This window comes from Pecten maximus, chromosome 6 (genome assembly GCF_902652985.1).
Source record: "Pecten maximus chromosome 6, xPecMax1.1, whole genome shotgun sequence".
In the NCBI taxonomy this organism is placed as follows: domain Eukaryota; kingdom Metazoa; phylum Mollusca; class Bivalvia; order Pectinida; family Pectinidae; genus Pecten; species Pecten maximus.
In genome coordinates, this window is record NC_047020.1 from 6,567,828 (window position 1) to 6,590,867 (window position 23,040).

At 36.9% G+C, this 23,040-nt stretch overlaps 1 protein-coding gene across 1 annotated transcript in view; it reads right to left on the minus strand.

Annotated features, from left to right (window-relative positions):
* The window catches only part of LOC117329969 (phosphorylase b kinase regulatory subunit alpha, liver isoform-like), a 79,852-nt gene that overhangs the window by 36,880 nt on the left and 19,932 nt on the right, over positions 1-23,040 (minus strand). Inside the window, exons 16-21 of the mRNA XM_033888201.1 lie at positions 19,750-19,947; positions 18,274-18,418; positions 17,073-17,148; positions 15,525-15,607; positions 7,513-7,686; positions 2,155-2,199 (exon numbers count right to left, since the gene is read on the minus strand). Of these exons, the coding sequence (XP_033744092.1) occupies positions 2,155-2,199; positions 7,513-7,686; positions 15,525-15,607; positions 17,073-17,148; positions 18,274-18,418; positions 19,750-19,947 (721 nt within the window). The remainder of the gene's footprint in view (positions 1-2,154; positions 2,200-7,512; positions 7,687-15,524; positions 15,608-17,072; positions 17,149-18,273; positions 18,419-19,749; positions 19,948-23,040) is intronic.

A 23,040-nucleotide genomic window follows, 5' to 3' on the forward strand; every position in this document is an offset into this window, starting at 1 on the left:
GTATAGTCACATACTTATACATAGTGTATAATTTTCAAAATGCAAAAAAACCCACTCATGACACATTCACAGCCTTCAATGAATATTCGTTATTTCACACTGCTGTATATATATCAAAATAAAATCTTATCAAATTGCCTTAAACACCTGTAATTTCTTTGAAATGTGACCTTGACATCTGAACACAAACAAATGTAACAACCTGTAAATATCCCTACTGATCACCAGTGACTACCAGATCTATACACACTAGATTTGTCAACTACTCAGTACAATAGGTATACCTACCAAATTACTGTAAATATCCCTACTGATCACCAGTGACTACCAGATCTCCTATACACTCTAGATTTGTCAACTACTCGGTACAATAGGTATACCTACCAAATTACTGTAAATATCCCTACTGATCACCAGTGACTACCAGATCTTCTATACACACTAGATTTGTCAACTACTCGGTACAATAGGTATACCTACCAAATTACTGTAAATATCCCTACTGATCACCAGTGACTACCAGATCTTCTATACACACTAGATTTGTCAACTACTTGGTACAATAGGTATACCTACCAAATTAATACACAGTTTATCTACTTTAGAGATTGATGAGAAATCTAACTATAAATCTGTGTTCAGGTTGTCTTATAAAATAGCTGATTTACAGTTCAGAACTTGTTAATCAATCCCATGCCAATGTAAGTATAAAGTGTCAATGGTAGTTAGCTTTCATCACCAGATTCTAAAATCATAGACTTTTATCAACCTGTAAAACATTCACACAGTTACCATACAGGAAATTATAAATTCCAATTACAGTATAACTTCCACCAAAAATTATGAATGTCAAACAAATACACTCATTTTATAAAAATATATTATAATGGTAAAAAGGTAAGATATGGAATAATTTTACATCAATATTGGACAGAAGTTTTATATGTTGTGATATATACAGAATTAACAGTCAAAAAAACTTGACAATGTACAGAATATCCCTTTAAACAAAAAATTGTGATTTACATAACTGGTACAATAAACACCTTTGAACTAAATTTATATATATATAGGAATTCATTATTTATATTTCTACCACAATACCCTGTGTTATTCAACTCTCAGACCATCAGTTAATCATTACAGCTGTTGATTAACAATCTCTTTATACCACACAAGTGGTATAAACTCTGTACGCATTTTGATTGGCTAACACGGTGAACTTTGAACCAAGCTGCAATTGTTATTGACGTCATCAATAATCTAATGACGTCACATCACCGGGTCCCGGACGTCACCGGTACACTTTATTTGCAGACGCGAAATTATACTTGGCCACGTTTCCCTTTGATTAAAGCCGATATTATTAATGTTACTGCTAAGTGATGTTAAACCTGAAGGATGGAATAATTATGTGTTTTAAAACATAGTTAGTAAAGAAAGGTGGTTAACAAGGAAATGACAGCATTGATAGGCATTAGATTGGGACTACATGAAGATATATATCTACAAAATAATACAATTCCCAGTTTGACTTTTCATATAAAATATACTCAAAAACACTGATTGTCTACAAAAACAAGGGGAATTGTGTTACACTTAGACTTAATGATTCTTATTGTAATTCAAAAGCGAGGCATTGTACATATTACAATATTAATTCCTATTGTAATTTAGGCAGATCCTGGGACAAGTACCTGACCAAATATTCAAGATCCTCCACAGAACCATTCCAAAAGCTACTTCTATAAAAAAAACTTGGCTAATTTTGGTGTTATAGTATACCAGACAATGTGACATGTGATAAACAAAGGGCCATAACTCTGTTTTAAGTTGGGCATGAAAACTTAGTTTAATCAGGGACAATCACACATAATAAGTATGATATATTATATATGTCCCTGTTTTTTTTATATACAATGTATATTTATATGGTCAAATCATAATGCATGCTGTTAATATAAAAAGAACACAAATTATTAGTAAAATGGCAGGCAGAATGTACAAGACAGGTCCCAGATCAAAGACTGAGGGCTAGACAACACACACCGAGGATGAGGTCAGCTGACCGAGGTAAAACATCATGATGAATAACATTGTGATAACAGTCAAACATTGCTATGATTAAGATCTAGAGCAGCTAGCTCCACCTACCTGACTGGCCACTTCTGTCCAGCCTCTTCAGGGAAGCATGTAGAGCTCAAGAACAAACACAAAAAGTACTAACATAGCGCAACAACACATTGGGATGCTGGGTAGAGCAACAATCAGTTACATTTTGAAGAAAAAATCTATTTTCAAAATTTCAAATAAATTCTTGTTTTCTCTAGATCTATTTAAAACCTTGAATATAGTTTTTTTTCAAAATGTAAATGATTTTCATTTTTCTTCACGTAGAGCAGTCTTGGAAATATATATATTCTTGCAAATCCATTTACCTACATATTCATAAAAGTTTGTATATATGTACAGCACATTAAGTAATGTGTGCTATACGTATATACACTTTAATTTAATTTACTTAAACTGGAAGAATAAGCTGCCATGTCTGTTCTTATGACACTGTTATAAGTACATGCACTACCAAAAGCCAAAGCCATTCATCGCCTTTGAAAATCCTATGAAATGCCATACTCATTAAAATGCACCATTATTTTCATTGGTTTTAATGGTCATTAATTCCCATAAATTTCCTACAATTTGCCATAATACTTTGGGCATACTGGAAACCCTGTAGATGCATGCAGGTCTAAGAAATATTTAATAATGACCAGGTTTATTTATGGGATATTAATGGCAATTTAATGACATTTATTTCATAGATTATTCATGGTTAATGCATGGTGTTTCCTTTGGTAGAGACATGTATATATAATCATGACAAAACTACCAGACTCCACTTGACCTCAACAAAACAGATGGCTGGCATACACAGGAGTCAATGTGACACATATATAGAACGAAGACAGTATGAACGGAATCAACCATAATGTCAAACGATGCAAAATACATCCATCAATAAGGTAACAAGATTATGTTTGAATCAGACATACACTAACATATCAATTAAATATAAAAATAACTAACTAAAAGCTGACATTGGGTCAGGCTTAATTTTAAATCTGTGACAATAACTTTACTGTTAAGAACAAGATTAAAAATATGTCAGTTAAAATTACTTGTGAAAGTAGAGCCATGTCCAATGGTTTCTGTGTTTAGTATTTAACAGGAATAACATGCAAACATCAACTTCTAAGTTTTTATCCAAAGAATGATTAAGTAACAAAGGTAAGAAGCTAGAATATAGTTTCTTTCCCTAGCTAGATAGACAATGCAGATAGTAGCATAATAAAATTATAATTAAGAAGGAAGAGATAAAAATGCAGATATAAAATAAAGCAAGCGCAGCTCATTGACCATTAACTAATGCAGATGGAGCGATATTTTTTATCAACTTTATAGACAGGTAAAGTGACATCATTGTTAGATATACAGGTGTTGTAGGTCTAACGACCGTATATTGACCAGTCAGATATACAGGTGTTGTAGGTCTAACGACCGTATATTGACCAGTCGGATATACAGGTGTTGTAGGTCTAACGACTGTATATTGACCAGTCAGATATACAGGTGTTGTAGGTCTAACGACCGTATATTGACCAGTCGGATATACAGGTGTTGTAGGTCTAACGACTGTATATTGACCAGTCAGATATACAGGTGTTGTAGGTCTAACGACCGTATATTGACCAGTCAGATATACAGGTGTTGTAGGTCTAACGACCGTATATTGACCAGTCAGATATACAGGTGTTGTAGGTCTAACGACCGTATATTGACCAGTCAGATATACAGGTGGTGTAGGTCTAACGACCGTATATTGACCAGTCAGATATACAGGTGTTGTAGGTCTAACGACTGTATATTGACCAGTCAGATATAACCGTATATTGACCAGTCAGATATACAGGTGTTGTAGGTCTAACGACTGTATATTGACCAATGAGGCTCATGTTTACCTTAACAAATAACAAAGCAATAAAAGCAGAAACTAAACTTATAATATAATGTAAACATACATGAAGAACTTACCATAGAATGACTGACCTCTATCTACAGACAGAACAATCTAACATAGATATCCTACACTGTACTACAAACATTCTGATATTCTATTGTTAACAAAGCCATAGATATCCTACACTGTACTACATACATTCTGATTCTTTTGTTAACAAAGCCATTTCTTTACAACATAGGCACAATTAGTAGGTAGCGACCATATTTAGTTACTGCATTTAAAGCAAGGGAGTATCAATTGTCTAATGTATTTTTGTAAGGGAGAAACCATTGCCTTATGTACTTTGTAAGGGAGTAATCATTGCCTAATGAACTTTGTAAGGGAGTAACTGTTGCCTAATGTACTTTGTAAGGGAGTAATCATTGCCTAATGTACTTTGTAAGGGAGCAACCGTTGCCTAATGTACTTTGAAAGGGAGTAACCTTTGCCTAATGTACTTTGTAAGGGAGTAATCATTGCCTGATGTACTTTGTAAGGGAATAACCATTGTCTAATGTACTCTGTAAGGGAGTAATCATTGCCTAATGTACTTTGTAAGGGAGTAATCATTGACTAATGTACTTTGTAAGGGAGTAATCATTGTCTAATGTATTTTGTAAGGGAGTAACCATTGACTAATGTACTTTGTAAGGGAGTAATCATTGTCTAATGTACTTTGTAAGGGAGTAATCATTGCCTTAATATGTACTTTGTAAGGGAGTAACCGTTGCCTCGTGTACTTTGTAAAGGAGTAACTATTGCCTAATGTACTTTGTAAGGGAGTAATCATTGCCTTAATATGTACTTTGTAAGGGAGTAATCATTGTCTTATGTACTTTGTAAGGGAATAACCATTGCCTTAATATGTACTTTGTAAGGGAGTAATCATTGACTAATGTACTTTGTAAGGGAGTAATCATTGCCTTATGTACTTTGTAAGGGAGTAATCATTGCCTCGTGTACTGTGTAAGGGAGTAATCATTGCCTCGTGTACTGTGTAAGGGAGTAACCATTGCCTAATGTACTTTGTAATGAGTAACTATTGCCTAAAGCTTATAGTACTTATTGGGTTATTTTTATAAAGTTCAATTTTTGAGAAAATCAAAAGAACGTGAAGTGTGTAATTTTCACACTTTTCATTTTTTAAATTCATTTTTCTAAAATCACAATATTTTCACATTAACACCAAGATTTGTTTTTGTGGGTTTTTTTCACCTTTTACCTGCACACATGATAATGCAAGTGCAGCACCTGTATTCTACAGTAACTTTACAAAAGTACACTCATGATTCACAACCTTAATGATTCTCATTTTAATTCTCGTTTAATTTTTTCCTCATTTTAATTCTCGTTTATTTTTTTCTCAAAGTTGACAGTATATGCAAGGAAAAGGGAAATAATTTGTACAGACTATAGCAACAATGACAAATTTTTCAATTATAAATTTCTGTGATTATCATAGTGGTGCAAAATTTGCAAAAAAAATGGATACATAAAAATACCCAATATACGGTATTATATGCAAAAAAATACCCAAAATACAGTATTATATAGGAATTATTGCATCATGTAGGGACGGGAAGCAATGGTTTCTAAGTGGGAAACCATTCAGGATTAAGTTAATTATTCAGGCACATTTTTATAAAACCATTAATATACTTCAGTAATTTTAAATGTATTTATCAAATTGAAGAAGTTTTCAGATAAATTACATTTTTTGTACCTACTGATTTCATTATAATTGGTATGAATAAGCAGGGACACAGAGATGTACAGTCTATGGACAAAAGTAGTGGAACGATAATCGTTCCATGATGAAGGCACATCGGTTTTCGCGTTGTCAAAGGCGGAACTGTAAACGCGGTATATAATGCACACCGACACCGCTTACATCATCGGAAAGGTCATGGTCTCGTGCTTTGATTGGCGTTCTATTTTTGTCGTCTGCTAGCATGGTTTTTGTTTACAAGTAGAAGAAGCGAGATGGAGCCAAATTCGAGATACGCGAGTGAAGGCCAGAAACAAAGTGTTGTGGCTATGGTTCAGAAAGGCGTATCTTTCCAAAAAGTTGGTGAGCTACTGAATATGCCTAAAACTACATGTACAGTACATAGAATTTATAGAAATTTCTGTGAACATGGAAGTGTGAAAAACGGCGAAAAAAACGGGCCGACCAAATAGTTTAACTGCGTGATGGAAGGAAAATTTTACGAGAATTGAAAGCTGACAGACGGATGTCTTTGGACAATATTTGTAATAATTTCAACACTAATGAAAACCAAAATGTTTCTTCTAAAACTGTATGGAGGTTTTTAAAATCAAATGGATATAGTAGATGTGTTTGCAAGAAACAAATTCGGATTTCTCCTGTCAATAGAGTGAAACGGGTAACATGGTGTAATGAAAAGCGCCTGTACACGGAGGAGAACTGGAGAAAAGTTATATTTTCAGATGAAAGTCAGATTGTGATAGGCAAGAACAATCGAGTGTGTATTTGGAGAAAATCTGACGAAGCTTATCGTCCTGAGTGTATTTCTCCCCGAGTAAAAGATAAAAAACTGAGCCTTATGATCTGGGGTTGCATCACTTATCACGGTGTAGGAACACTCACTCGCGTTGACGGGAACATAAATTCTGACAAATACGTTGAAATTTTAGACCAAAACTTGTGGCCAGTAATTGCTAGGCATTTTCCAGATAATAATTATGTATTTCAGGATGATAATGCTCCTGTCCACCGTTCCAGAGTCACAAAAGCATATATGGAAACAAGCCAAATAAACACAATGATCTGGCCGGCACAGAGCCCCGACCTTAACATTATAGAAAAGTTGTGGTTGATAATTAAGAGGGCAATTGAACAGTCAGTTGAAAGAATAGAATCTTCTGAACAACTTTATCAAAAAATAGTTTCTGTTTGGACCAGTTTTGAGGTCGAAACAATCCGAAATCTTTACCGGTCAATTCCAAAAAGAATCTCTGCTGTAAGAAGAGCCCGCGGATACATCACAAAATATTAGGTAAATAATTCAACATACTATTTTTGATTAATACTCAATATTGCTTCTATCTTCTTCTTTGTAGTGGTATAATTTGTTTTGTGGTAGGTGTATGCAAACTGCCAATATCGCCATTGAAACAAAGCACCAGCTACAAATTTTTAACGGTGCAACGTCACAATCATTCCACTACTTTTGTTCATAGACTGTATATCCATAGGATAGTAAGTTAGCATTAAACAAACACGCCTTTCTGTTACGCTTGCCAGAAGTTCTGCTTACATAGAAAACAACATATATTCTCCTAGATCTGTATCTACAAGGCATTACAGGCTACACATCCTCTCTCTATATACAAGTGTACTCCTAGATCCTGCCTTAACATCAATACGACTTTAGATAACATCAATACGACAACAACATTATAAAGAAATGACACAATATCTGATTTACCTGGTATATGTTCTGGGTCTATCTGTATGGATCTCGTTCGCCTCACAATACCAGCCACTGACGACTTGGTGGAAAATCGTCTCCCTTTCTTCCCCTTCTTACTAAAGGACAGAAGCTTTGGTCTGGGGCAGGTACCATAGTACAGACCCTCAGTGATGCTGGCTACATATTCATCTGGAATACAACAATATAGTACAGACCCTCAGTGACACTGGAATACAACAATATAGTACAGACCCTCAGTGACGCTGGAATACAACAATATAGTACAGACCCTCAGTGACGCTGGAATACAACAATATAGTACAGACCCTCAGTGAAACTGGAATACAACAATATAGTACAGACCCTCAGTGACGCTGGAATACAACAATGTAGTACAGACCCTCAGTGACACTGGAATACCACAATATAGTACAGACCCTCAGTGACACTGGAATACCATAATATAGTACAGACCCTCAGTGACACTGGAATACAACAATATAGTACAGACCCTCAGTGACGCTGGAATACAACAATATAGTACAGAACCTCAGTGAAACTGGAATACAACAATATATAGTACAGACCCTCAGTGACGCTGGAATACAACAATATAGTACAGACCCTCAGTGACACTGGAATACAACAATATAGTACAGACCCTCAGTGATACTGGAATACAACAATATAGTACAGACCCTCAGTGACGCTGGAATACAACAATGTAGTACAGACCCTCAGTGACACTGGAATACAACAATATAGTACAGACCCTCAGTGACACTGGAATACAACAATATAATACAGACCCTCAGTGACACTGGAATACAACAATATAGTACAGACCCTCAGTGATACTGGGATACAACAATATAATACAGACCCTCAGTGACGCTGGAATACAACAATATAGTACAGACCCTCAGTGATACTGGAATACAACAATATAGTACAGACTCTCAGTGAAACTGGAATACAACAATATAGTACAGACCCTCAGTGACGCTGGAATACAACAATGTAGTACAGACCCTCAGTGACACTGGAATACCACAATATAGTACAGACCCTCAGTGACACTGGAATACCATAATATAGTACAGACCCTCAGTGACACTGGAATACAACAATATAGTACAGACCCTCAGTGATACTGGAATACAACAATATAGTACAGACCCTCAGTGACACTGGAATACAACAATATAGTACAGACCCTCAGTGACACTGGAATACAACAATATAGTACAGACCCTCAGTGATACTGGGATACAACAATATAGTACAGACCCTCAGTGACACTGGAATACAACAATATAGTACAGACCCTCAGTGACGCTGGAATACAACAATATAGTACAGACCCTCAGTGATGCTGGAATACAACAATATAGTACAGACCCTCAGTGACACTGGAATACAACAATATAGTACAGAACCTCAGTGACACTGGAATACAACAATATAGTACAGATGTTGTGCCCTTTGGCAATTTCCACCCATTGTCTGCCCTTATCTATATACACAGACACACTATGATAAAACACAATGAGTATTGATGAAGAACAGCATTAATTCAGTTATAAAATTACACGTACATGTATTTATAGATACAAACATGTTATTCATAACTCAATATTAAATGTACTCCAATTCATGTCGTCAATAGATGTATAATAGAAAAAAACACACAGTTTAGTCAGACAGGTTCGCTGGTTCATGTTTAGGTAAAATTAGTTTGCTCTGGACTGAAGCAAAATGAATTCAGAAAGATTCTACAAGGAAGACACGTTTATCGTTTTCAGTACCCCTGAGTAACATTTCAAAAACCTACAAAGTTCCAAAACATTTAAAATCAACAGGGGACATAATTAAAGAGTCTTTATTAGCAATTTTTCTACTGACAGAAGTCTTTTTGCAAAGTTAACATACTTAATATATATTAAAATATTTAACAATTACATGTCATGCCTTTGTTTTAGTCGGTCAATCAGAACAACAAAACTCCAGGGTTATGTATATGTCTACTCTATGTACCCATCAGTATAGAGCTACATGTCTACTCTCTGTATCCCTGAGTGTAGAGCTACATGTCTACTCTCTGTACCCCTGAGTGTAGAGCTACATGTCCACTCTCTGTATCCCTGAGTGTAGAGCTACATGTCTACTCTCTGTACCCCTGAGTGTAGAGCTACATGTCTACTCTCTGTATCCCTGAGTGTAGAGCTACATGTCTACTCTCTGTACCCATCAGTATAGAGCTACATGTCCACTCTCTGTACCCCTGAGTGTAGAGCTACATGTCTACTCTCTGTACCCCTGAGTGTAGAGCTACATGTCTACTCTCTGTACCCCTGAGTGTAGAGCTACATGTCCACTCTCTGTACCCCTGAGTGTAGAGCTGCATGTCCACTCTCTGTATCCCTGAGTGTAGAGCTACATGTCTACTCTATGTACCCCTGAGTGTAGAGCTACATGTCTACTCTCTGTACCCCTGAGTGTAGAGCTACATGTCTACTCTCTGTACCCCTGAGTGTAGAGCTACATGTCTACTCTCTGTATCCCTGAGTGTAGAGCTACATGTCTACTCTCTGTATCCCTGAGTGTAGAGCTACATGTCTACTCTCTGTATCCCTCAGTGTAGAGCTACATGTCCACTCTCTGTACCCCTGAGTGTAGAGCTACATGTCTACTCTCTGTATCCCTCAGTGTAGAGCTACATGTCTACTCTCTGTACCCCTGAGTGTAGAGCTACATGTCTACTCTCTGTACCCCTGAGTGTAGAGCTACATGTCCACGCTCTGTACCCCTGAGTGTAGAGCTACATGTCTACTCTCTGTATCCCTCAGGGTAGAGCTACATTTCTACTCTCTGTATCCCTGAGTATAGAGCTACATGTCTACTCTCTGTATCCCTGAGTGTAGAGCTACATGTCCACTCTCTGTACCCCTCAGTATAGAGCTACATGTCTACTCTCTGTACCCCTGAGTGTAGAGCTACATGTCTACTCTCTGTACCCCTCAGTATAGAGCTACATGTCCACTCTCTGTATCCCTGAGTGTAGAGCTGCATGTCTACTCTCTATATCCCTGAGTGTAGAGCTACATGTCCACTCTCTGTACCCCTGAGTGTAGAGCTACATGTCTACTCTCTGTACCCCTCAGTATAGAGCTACATGTCCACTCTCTGTATCCCTGAGTGTAGAGCTGCATGTCTACTCTCTGTATCCCTGAGTGTAGAGCTACATGTCCACTCTCTGTACCCCTCAGTATAGAGCTACATGTCTACTCTCTGTACCCCTGAGTGTAGAGCTACATGTCTACTCTCTGTACCCCTCAGTATAGAGCTACATGTCCACTCTCTGTATCCCTGAGTGTAGAGCTACATGTCTACTCTCTGTATCCCTGAGTGTAGAGCTACATGTCCACTCTCTGTACCCCTCAGTATAGAGCTACATGTCCACTCTCTGTACCCCTCAGTATAGAGCTACATGTCCACTCTCTGTACCCCTCAGTATAGAGCTACATGTCTACTCTCTGTATCCCTGAGTGTAGAGCTACATGTCCACTCTCTGTACCCCTCAGTATAGAGCTACATGTCTACTCTCTGTACCCCTGAGTGTAGAGCTACATGTCTAATCTCTGTACCCCTCAGTATAGAGCTACATGTCCACTCTCTGTATCCCTGAGTGTAGAGCTACATGTCTACTCTCTGTATCCCTGAGTGTAGAGCTACATGTCCACTCTCTGTACCCCTCAGTATAGAGCTACACGTCCACTCTCTGTACCCCTCAGTATAGAGCTACATGTCCACTCTCTGTACCCCTCAGTATAGAGCTACATGTCTACTCTCTGTACCCCGAAGTGTAGAGCTACATGTCTACTCTCTGTATCCCTGAGTGTATGTAGTGCTACATGTCTACTCTCTGTACCCCTCAGTGTAGAGCTACATGTCCACTCTCTATACCCCTGGGTGTAGAGCTACATGTCTACTCTCTGTACCCCTGAGTGTAGAGCTACATGTCTACTCTCTGTACCCCTCAGTGTAGCGCTACATGTCTACTCTCTGTACCCCTGAGTGTAGAGCTACATGTCAACTCTCTGTATCCCTGAGTGTAGAGCTACATGTCTACTCTCTGTACCCCTGAGTGTAGAGCTACATGTCTACTATCTATACCCCTCAGTGTAGCGCTACATGTCTACTCTCTGTACCCCTCAGTGTAGAGCTACATGTCTACTATCTATACCCCTCAGTGTAGCGCTACATGTCAACTCTCTGTATCCCTGAGTGTAGAGCTACATGTCAACTCTCTGTATCCCTGAGTGTAGAGCTACATGTCTACTCTCTGTACCCCTGAGTGTAGAGCTACATGTCTACTCTCTGTACCCCTCAGTGTAGCGCTACATGTCTACTCTCTGTACCCCTCAGTGTAGAGCTACATGTCTACTCTCTGTACCCCTCAGTATAGAGCTACATGTCCACTCTCTGTACCCCTGAGTGTAGAGCTACATGTCTACTCTCTGTATCCCTGAGTGTATGTAGCGCTACATGTCTACTCTCTGTACCCCTCAGTGTAGAGCTACATGTCCACTCTCTATACCCCTGGGTGTAGAGCTACATGTCCACTCTCTATACCCCTGAGTGTAGAGTTACATGTCTACTCTCTGTACCCCTCAGTGTAGAGCTACATGTCCACTCTCTGTACCCCTGAGTGTAGAGCTACATGTCTACTCTCTGTATCCCTGAGTGTAGCGCTACATGTCTACTCTCTGTACCCCTGAGTGTAGAGCTACATGTCTACTCTCTGTACCCCTGAGTGTAGAGCTACATGTCTACTCTATGTACCCCTCAGTATAGAGCTACATGTCTATATCTGTACCCCTGAGTGTAGAGCTACATGTCCACGCTCTGTACCCCTGAGTGTAGAGCTACATGTCAACTCTCTGTACCCCTGAGTGTAGAGCTACATGTCTACTCTCTTTACCCCTGAGTGTAGAGCTACATGTCCACTCTCTCTACCCCTGAGTGTAGAGCTACATGTCCACGCTCTGTACCCCTGAGTGTAGAGCTACATGTCCACGCTCTGTACCCCTGAGTGTAGAGCTACATGTCTACTCTCTGTACCCCTGAGTGTAGAGCTACATGTCCACGCTCTGTACCCCTGAGTGTAGAGCTACATGTCCACGCTCTGTACCCCTGAGTGTAGAGCTACATGTCTACTCTCTGTACCCCTGAGTGTAGAGCTACATGTCTACTCTCTGTATCCCTGAGTGTAGAGCTACATGTCCACTCTCTCTACCCCTGAGTGTAGAGCTACATGTCTACTCTCTGTATCCCTGAGTGTAGAGCTACATGTCTACTCTCTGTATCCCTGAGTGTAGAGCTACATGTCTACTCTCTGTACCCCTCAGTATAGAGCTACATGTCTACTCTCTGTACCCCTCAGTTAGAGCTACATGTCTACTCTCTGTACCCCTCAGTTAGAGCTACATGTCTACTCTCTGTACCCCTCAGTGTAGAGCTACATGTCTACTCTCTGTACCCCTCAGTGTAGAGCTACATGTCTACTCTCTGTACCCCTCAGTATAGAGCTACAAGTCTACTCTCTGTACCCCTCAGTATAGAGCTACATGTCTACTCTCTGTACCCCTCAGTTAGAGCTACATGTCTACTCTCTGTACCCCTCAGTTAGAGCTACATGTCTACTCTCTGTACCCCTCAGTGTAGAGCTACATGTCTACTCTCTGTATCCCTGAGTGTAGAGCTACATGTCCACTCTCTGTACCCCTGAGTGTAGAGCTACATGTCCACTCTCTGTACCCCTGAGTGTAGAGCTACATGTCTACTCTCTGTACCCCTGAGTGTAGAGCTACATGTCTACTCTCTGTACCCCTGTGTGTAGAGCTACATGTCCACTCTCTGTAACCCTCAGTGTAGAGCTACATGTCTACTCTCTGTACCCCTGAGTGTAGAGTTACATGTCCACTCTCTGTACCCCTGTGTGTAGAGCTACATGTCTACTTTCTGTATCCCTGAGTGTAGAGCTACATGTCCACTCTCTGTACCCCTGTGTGTAGAGCTACATGTCTACTCTCTGTATCCCTGAGTGTAGAGCTACATGTCCACTCTCTGTATCCCTGAGTGTAGAGCTACATGTCTACTCTCTGTACCCCTGAGTGTAGAGCTACATGTCTAATCTCTCTACCCCTGAGTGTAGAGCTACATGTCTACTCTCTGTACCCCTGAGTGTAGAGCTACATGTCTACTCTCTGTACCCCTGAGTGTAGAGCTACATGTCTAATCTCTCTACCCCTGAGTGTAGAGCTACATGTCTGAGTGTAGAGCTACATGTCTGAGTGTAGAGCTACATGTCTACTCTCTGTACCCCTGAGTGTAGAGCTACATGTCTACTCTCTGTACCACTGAGTGTAGAGCTACATGTCCACTCTCTGTACCCCTGAGTGTAGAGCTACATGTCTAATCTCTCTACCCCTGAGTGTAGAGCTACATGTCTGAGTGTAGAGCTACATGTCTGAGTGTAGAGCTACATGTCTACTCTCTGTACCACTGAGTGTAGAGCTACATGTCCACTCTCTGTACCCCTCAGTATAGAGCTACATGTCTAATCTCTCTACCCCTGAGTGTAGAGCTACATGTCTACTCTCTGTACCCCTGAGTGTAGAGCTACATGTCTACTCTCTGTACCCCTGAGTGTAGAGCTACATGTCTACTCTCTGTACCCCTGAGTGTAGAGCTACATGTCCACTCTCTGTACCCCTGAGTGTAGAGCTACATGTCTAATCTCTCTACCCCTGAGTGTAGAGCTACATGTCTGAGTGTAGAGCTACATGTCTGAGTGTAGAGCTACATGTCTAATCTCTCTACCCCTGAGTGTAGAGCTACATGTCCACTCTCTGTACCCCTGAGTGTAGAGCTACATGTCTATCTCTGTACCCCTCAGTGTAGAGCTACATGTCCACTCTCTCTACCCCTCAGTGTAGAGCTATATATAAGTGACCACTAAGTGAGATTAATGTAATGGCTGAAAATAATGAAGAGCATGTTAAAAGATTGCCACACAAAATCCTCTATGACCCTTCCCGCTCCTTACCCAAATGTTACAAGATGATGTTTACTTTTAAGTAGATAAAGTTATCTACAATTTGCATGAAACATATTATACTTCCACTTAAATTTTATAAGAACAATAATCAGAAAGAAGAAATTTTAATAAAAAAAATTGTGAATATGAAGAAAAATTCAGTATTAGATAAATTTCCTGTGCAATCACTTTTATAATTAAACCAATTACTGTTGTTCATTACAGGTACTGATGTTAACTCCTTTCCTGGTATCAGGAAGATGAAGTAGATAGATTATTCTGAAGAGAAAATATCTAAATACCTGATCAATCAAATGTTTACTCTCACAAGATCTAGCGGTCACTTCACAATGGCAGATTAAAGCGATGAATTGTAAGCATAGTATACACAGACATGATTTAGAAACTATTTCTAAAGACCATTAAATTCCCAAACAAGTGATATCTGTTTTTTACTTACTCGTCACCTGCTGATCTGAAAATGGAGGCTTACAATGATCATCTTCAACCTCGACATATGATGGTCATTACACTTACAGAAAATCAAAATAAAGGAAATACAGGAAACTCACATAACTCCATTATTAATGTTGAAATATGTATTATATAGATCAATGATGTTGTCTCCATCATACAGACCAATTACTGTCTTAACAGTCATGTGATACATTCCTGTTTCTATGCTGATAGATTTATACCTAGTGGATAATTACTTGTTTCCATGGTGATAGCTGTCCCTCTATATGGTGTAAAATGATTCTCTCTATCCATTGTGATCATTTTTTTTTCAGTGTGAATGATTCATAACATAATGAGACACCATGTTTTATGTTTTACGGGGTTTTTCATTTTTTGTCTGATATCTAGAGTGAAAATCATCTTACTGTAAAACGTACTGCCTGTAGGAAATGTGTCTATACCTTACCTTGTAGTGGATCGTCAGACACAAAGCTTAGCTTGGTCACACAGGAAGTGGACAGAAAGTCGCTCAGCTTCCCCATGTGGACACTGAAATAGATAAGTTTCAGATCTAGACTGTCAGCTTTTTTATGTGGACACTGAAATAGATTAGTTTAAGACTTTCAGCTTTTCCATGTGGACACTGAAATAGATTAGTTTCAGACTTTCAGCTTCCCCACGTGGACACTGAAATAGATTAGTTTCAGACATTCAGCTTCACCGTGTGGACGCTGAAATGAATCAAGTTTCATACTAAGAATCCCTTTAGTCTGGAAAAATACTTGAATGCTCTGGAATATAACAACCATATTAAAACAAAGTAGCTATAATACAGCTCTGGTTAATTGGAATGGCACTTTTACATTCTAAACTATAGGCTAAAAAGACTTGTAAGTTCAGGCCAAAAACTGCCAATAATATTAGGAAAATATTGAGTTTGTGATTAAAATAATTTTGGTTGAAATAATGCTCAATTCAAAACAAATAACAATGTTTATGTCATGGATAGAAAAGTAACACCATAATCTTGTATTTTCACAAATTTATCAGACCTAATTACTATCAAGACCTCAGTGCTAGCCAACATACTTTGTAGACTTTATACTGTATATCTGTGTTACCCAATACATTACTGTATATCTGTGTTACCCAATACATTACTGTATATCTGTGTTACCAAATACATTACTGTATATCTGTGTTACCCAATACATTACTGTATACCTGTGTTACCAAATACATTACTGTATATCTGTGTTACCCAATACATTACTGTATATCTGTGATACCAAATACATTACTGTATATCTGTGTTACCAAATACATTACTGTATATCTGTGTTACCAAATACATTACTGTATATCTGTGTTACCAAATACATTACTGTATATCTGTGTTACCAAATACATTACTGTATATCTGTGTTACCTAATACATTACTGTATATCTGTGATACCAAATACATTACTGTATATCTGTGTTACCAAATACATTACTGTATATCTGTGTTACTAAATACATTACTGTATATCTGTGTTACCTAATACATTACTGTATATCTGTGTTACCAAATACATTACTGTATATCTGTGTTACCAAATACATTACTGTATATCTGTGTTACCCAATACATTACTGTATACCTGTGTTACCAAATACATTACTGTATATCTGTGTTACCCAATACATTACTGTATATCTGTGTTACCTAATACATTACTGTATATCTGTGTTACCAAATACATTACTGTATACTAAATACATTACTGTATATCTGTGTTACCAAATACATTACTGTATATCCGTGTTACCTAATACATTATTGTATATCTGTGATACCAAATACATTACTGTATATCTGTTTACTAAATACATTACTGTATATCTGTGTTACCAAATACATTACTGTATATCTGTGTTACCAAATACATTACCTTGTCCTTACAATACAAGTGCCCTTATACAATCTTATCATACCACCTGTAATATAAACATGTATTACATTAGACGTACCGTGTACCAGCTATGTAGCCACTCTGTAATTTTTTTATGGTGGCCACGAGTGCTGCAGGCAGATTCTGACCCATATCTGTAACCAACAGACCCAATATTTTATTACATTGATATAATTATTAATTAGCACAAATGGAGCGCATTTTCCTCACATCTTTTATGATTATTTCATAACAAAAAACATGTTTCACTTATATGATTATATTTATATTAATTACTTTTATAATTAATTGATAAATACTATCTACAAACAGTTCTAGTATCAAATTAATCTGTATCATTCAATACTGAATAGCTATATTATCCATATTGAATAAGAGTCAATTCATAAATGATTTTTAAATTGCTATATAATGATATAGATGAGAAGAGTAATTTTATTATACTAACTTATCCTCAAATAAAATACTAACAATTATAAAATACTAACAATCATAAAATACTAACAATCATAAAATACTAACAATCATAAAAAAACTAACAATCATAAAAAACTAACAATCAAACAGATTATGGAGTAGGAAGTCCCAAACTTTATTTTCGAATGTACCAGGTGAGTTTATGCTAATATGTTTTGGCAGATCTCTCATTTGACAAAGGTATCATACATGCAGAATAATGATACTGTATATATATGCAATCATTTCATTCTCGTAGGAAAAGGAGTTGTTACATGTCACTTATAAACCTGTATTGTATTGTTTGTAGTTAAACATAATGTTATTCCTGTGGTAAACCTCAGTTAAAGTAACAGTGATAGCCATTACCATCTTGAAATGTTGATGACTTTAATCAATTTTTGTGCCGTTGACTTTTTCAGCACCCTACCTTATAGCCTTGTTTTTGTGAACAATGCTAGTGATCTAATTAAAGTTTTGAATAATTATACATTAAGTCTACTAATTAAAGCCAAAAGATGGAAAGATAAAAAAAACTTAAGGTGGACATTCCCTATCAATAATCAGGATCACTCAGGAGGGATCGTTGGAATGACTTTTAAAATAATAATATGAAATTTGTATCTCATTTCTAGAATCACAATTTTTAGGATCGTCTGTTTAAGATAACAACTCATACATAAACCACAACAATTCAACAAATTTTGAATTTAGCCAGACTTTAAGCAAAGTGCTGCCAGGCAAACTGAAGAACACAGAAACAAAAACACTGGTATCGCAGTTAAAATGCAAACACTACCTACCTAAGAAGCTATTACTGATAAGGAGGGTTACCGTCGGACGACCAAGTCCTTTCCAGGAATTTTTCAGGTATGTAATCTCATTTCGGAAATGATCGACCGTAAAAGTGGTGTCAAGAGTAAGGTAAAACTGTTGCTGATCCATAAACTATAACAAAATGTTCAGAAAAATATACACAATATACCTTCACCAGCCCATCAGCTAGTTGTCTAAAATCATAATTCAGAGTAAAAGCAGCATATCATTACAATTAAAGCATACACAGGTGGTTATAATCAAGGCAGGCATTCTGTGGAGGGCAATGCATAAATGTACAATGTAAGGGGAGAAAAGGCAGCACATCAATACCAGTCTACACCAAGCCAGCACCCTACAGTCTGACAATCATAGTCTATACCTAGTAACACCCACATCGCTTGGTCATATCAATTATAAATCAACATCCTAACATAAGTCAGGACATTTTTTTTTTCGTTTCTTAAAAATCTGCAGAAATTTCAATTGATTTCTTAGATTAATACAAATCTTCAAAAATTGAATCTTTCACTGTGACATTACGTACATTGTACTTATACCAGCAAAAACTATCACTGCTTTTGCCAAAACTGTAAAATATTACAAAAAGTTTAATATATGTGGAACTACACAAATATTTCCCATTTTACAGTGTTCCACAGCTTAAATAATCAAATGTTGAATTAAGAAGGTTCTACCACCATGTCAGTATGGCTATAGAAGGCATATTTTGTGTGCCGTACAATACCAAGTGGTGGGCATAAAATACAATTATGGGAATTGTGCCAGAACATATTTGTGTTTAGGGAGACACAACCACTGAAGCACCCTGTGAATTTGGTATGGCTATAAAAATGTAAAAAACAATCAGAAAGCTCAAATGACTATTAAGATTCTTCTTATAAACACGTTTTATTTTGGAACATACAAAAAAAAAACACGTTTTATTTTGGAACATACAACTGTGTCATTTAAAAACAAGAAACACACCAGCTAGCTGAGGCCTTTTTGCTTCTATTAAATATTGATACCCAAAGACTGCTTTCCCCTGAAGAATTCTTGAACATTTCAATGGTATATCAATGTACCTTCACTCTGAAAACTACATTTTAGAGACATCAATAAAAATAGTAGTATCTTTCATGATTATATTGTTTTATCTATTCAATAAATTTACCAGGAGCAGGTAAGATCCTGAATTTCAAAACATTTTCTCAAGAATTTATCTTCAAGGAAATCATTAAAAGCCTACAGCAAACACCATAGCAGTTCTTCATTATATTATTCTGATTAAATCATGGATTTTGAAATAGATGAAAAAATATCTATTATTTAACTTTGAAAATATACAACTCAAAATTAAGAAAAAATAACAATGAAATTGGACAGGTATGGTATCTATAGAGGTGATATTACAGGCTGAAAAAGAACATGCTCATGCTACATCCTTAACTACTATCTACAACAGCAGACCAGCTACACTTAGAAAGGTCAAGGTCAGGGAGTTTAGTCCCACCTAACATGGTTCCTAGGATTGGGAAGAGAAACACTGGACGTCCCAGCATACTCCAGTTCCGAGACAGATATTCCACGTCATTTTGGAATATGTCGACAAGAAATTCTGTATCTAGAGGTAGATAGAATTGATGCTGGTCTACAAACTGAAAAAGGAGGTTAATTACAGATGATACTAATCACCAAACAACACAGTGTATTATTATACAGTCAATACAATGACGTTACTATTGTTAGTAAACTGCTGGGTCAGTCATTAAGGCTTAATGTTGTTGGGTCAGTCGAGGCTTAATGTTGTAACTTTGTGGGGTTAAAACAATCTGTAGCAAACAAGTTTCCAGAATTTCAAATAAAAAATAGTTGTATCCTATGTTTATAATGTAACATTAATCAAAATAAATGTCCATCAGAAATCCGTGAAAGTATCAACCCTCCACAATAAGCACTATACAGTCACCACAATGTTAACACACGTTAACCTCCAGATGACAGACTAGTGTAAACTAGCTCAAGCTATGCTTCATTTCTTCTCAACTTAATAAATGATTAGCTTCAAATGTAATATCCATGAATTCGTTGAAGTTTGTAGGTTCTACATGAAGCAGTTTCTATCCCTAAAATCACAATCAACCTGGTGGATATTCTGTATATACAGTCAAACTTTGGTTACTCAAACTCGGATGACTCGAAAACCCTCTTTAACTCCAAGTTATTCTTTGCTCCCTGCCAAAATTCTACTTCATAATAAAAACTCACATATTCGGAAGTAAAATTTTGTCCCAACAGTACAAAACTTAAAAAAAAAAGTTCCACTCATCACAAATTTAAATAATCAAACAGTCAATAGTTATTTTTCAAAATGAAATGTAACAACTGTCAGTGAATAGAACACAATATGTTCTGTTATCCCTCATCGCTTCAGATTATGAAAATATAAACTGCCCAACTTTCATCACAATAAAAATTCATTCATATTAATTATTTAACTATTTAATTCTCATGTACCCCCAGTACATTTGTTTTTCGTAATAATAGCTCTCATGTTATTTGTATCATATATACCATGTTAAATAAAGATTTTTGTATTGTATTAATGTGTATGATTTTGTGTGAACTCTAGTGCTCTTAAAGAGTTTCTACTACATACAGACACTAGTGCTGGGATTTTGTGTAATGTAGTCTTAACTTGCACATTGTGTATGAAAACTGTGTATTTCTGGTTTAAATCCTATATATCTTGCATGAGGTGATTGTCTCTGGTAAGTAACAGCCCTAGTACTAGATACTAACACCTGTACTGTACAGTATAATTGTTTGTTTATTTAATGTTAAAAACAGTTACAATTTTATCACACAATGAATTGCCTACATTGTCTATTGTTTTTCTCTATATTATTGATTGTTAGAAAGTGATGCGTGTCAGAAAATCAATAATGTCTCAAAATCTTAGATTGTTTTTATAAAGATCAAACGTTACATAAGATATCAAACCAACTGTTGTAACTCATTAAATACTCAGTTAAAGCTGAGTAACGACCCTGACAACAAAGTTGATCTACCTTCACACAATGCACTGAAGGTTTCTCTGGTATAATGGTTGTCATGTGTTTAAAACTGATGAATTATTACAGTATATGCCACATGCACTTATACATTTCGTTTCCTTTTGCTTTTTAGTTCGAGGGTATGTGGAACCAACATTTGTACAGAAGTAGGCTTACTGCAATCAGAGATCAAATCGATTAGTAATTCTGATAAGACTGTACAAGACCAGGTGCATGCAGCTAGTAGGATATAAATCAATACACAACTGGAAAATTATTACGTAAAGAACAGTGATAGTAGGCGGTCCTCGCTCTTTGTTACCTCACAGCCATGAGTAAAAAGATACATGTATTAAGTAAGTGTCCTTTCTTGGGGGCTCTCATTCGGTTACTTTTTCATATGTAACCTTTTTCGATTTGGACTTGAAATTCGGGGAATTTCTTGCCCCCAATTCATTATATTATGCTTTGTGTACCTATTTCTTATATAGATGATATGCTTGTGATCGCTCAAACTTGGGGGCTGCCCCACCTGCAACAGTCTTAGCAGAGTCGCCGGCTTTAGCTACCAGCTCCTTACTCGGTGGCTTGAGATCGCTCAAGCTACGGATATCTCCTTCTTTATTTCAGTCATAGCTGGCTAAGCTTGTGATCGCTCAAGCTAGAGATCTCTCCTTTCTTATTCAGTCATAGCTGGCTGAGCTTGTGATCGCTCAAGCTCGGGGTTGCATCCCCATTAGTATCGTTAGTATATATTTCTAACCTCACGCCTTTGATCACGTGACGTGGTTGACCAATGAAATTACGTTAGAGAGGTAGCGCCCCCTCCCTGCATTCAGTCTCGAGTAGTGTGGTTATTCGTAGCATCAGTGTTTTTTTCTTCATCCGCCATCTGCCCCACCTCCACCCTTAAGAATTTGCAGTTTTCTTTGAATATTTATATAATGTTGTTTTGTTTTGATTATATGTTCTTCTTATCTGTATCTATTTCTTATGTAGATGATAAGCTTGGGATTGCTCAAGCTCGGGGGTTGCATGCCCCATTAGTACCATTAGTATTTTAATTGTTTTAGGTCCATCTTTTTTAGTAGTGAGTCAAATTTTATGATGTAATATTGTAAGTTGTGTTGATGTAATTTAGTTGTAAGAATGAGCAGCCCCTAAGAATGCCCAACCATTTAATAATCAATTTTGAGCCTGAACAAGTTATTGGTTCCATTCAATAATTTTTCTAACTTTCATACTGTTTGTTGTGTTGTGTATAAATTAAGTAAGTGTCTTACTGAACGTTCAGATCTGACTCCCAACAATACTGTCAAATATCAGGAGGTTATCCGAGGTGGCTCATTGTTGTAGAATATACAGCTATATGGTTTTATAATACATTATAATGTATCAACAGCTGTATAGTTTTATAATACATTATAATGTATCAACAGCTGTATAGTTTTATAATACATTATAATGTATCAACAGCTGTATATTTTTATAATACATTATAATGTATCAACAGCTGTAGTTTTATAATACATTATAATGTATCAACAGCTGTAGTTTTATAATACATTATAATGTATCAACAGCTGTAGTTTTATAATACATTATAATGTATCAACAGCTGTAGTTTTATAATACATTATAATGTATCAACAGCTGTATAGTTTTAAAATACACTATAATGTATCAACAGCTGTA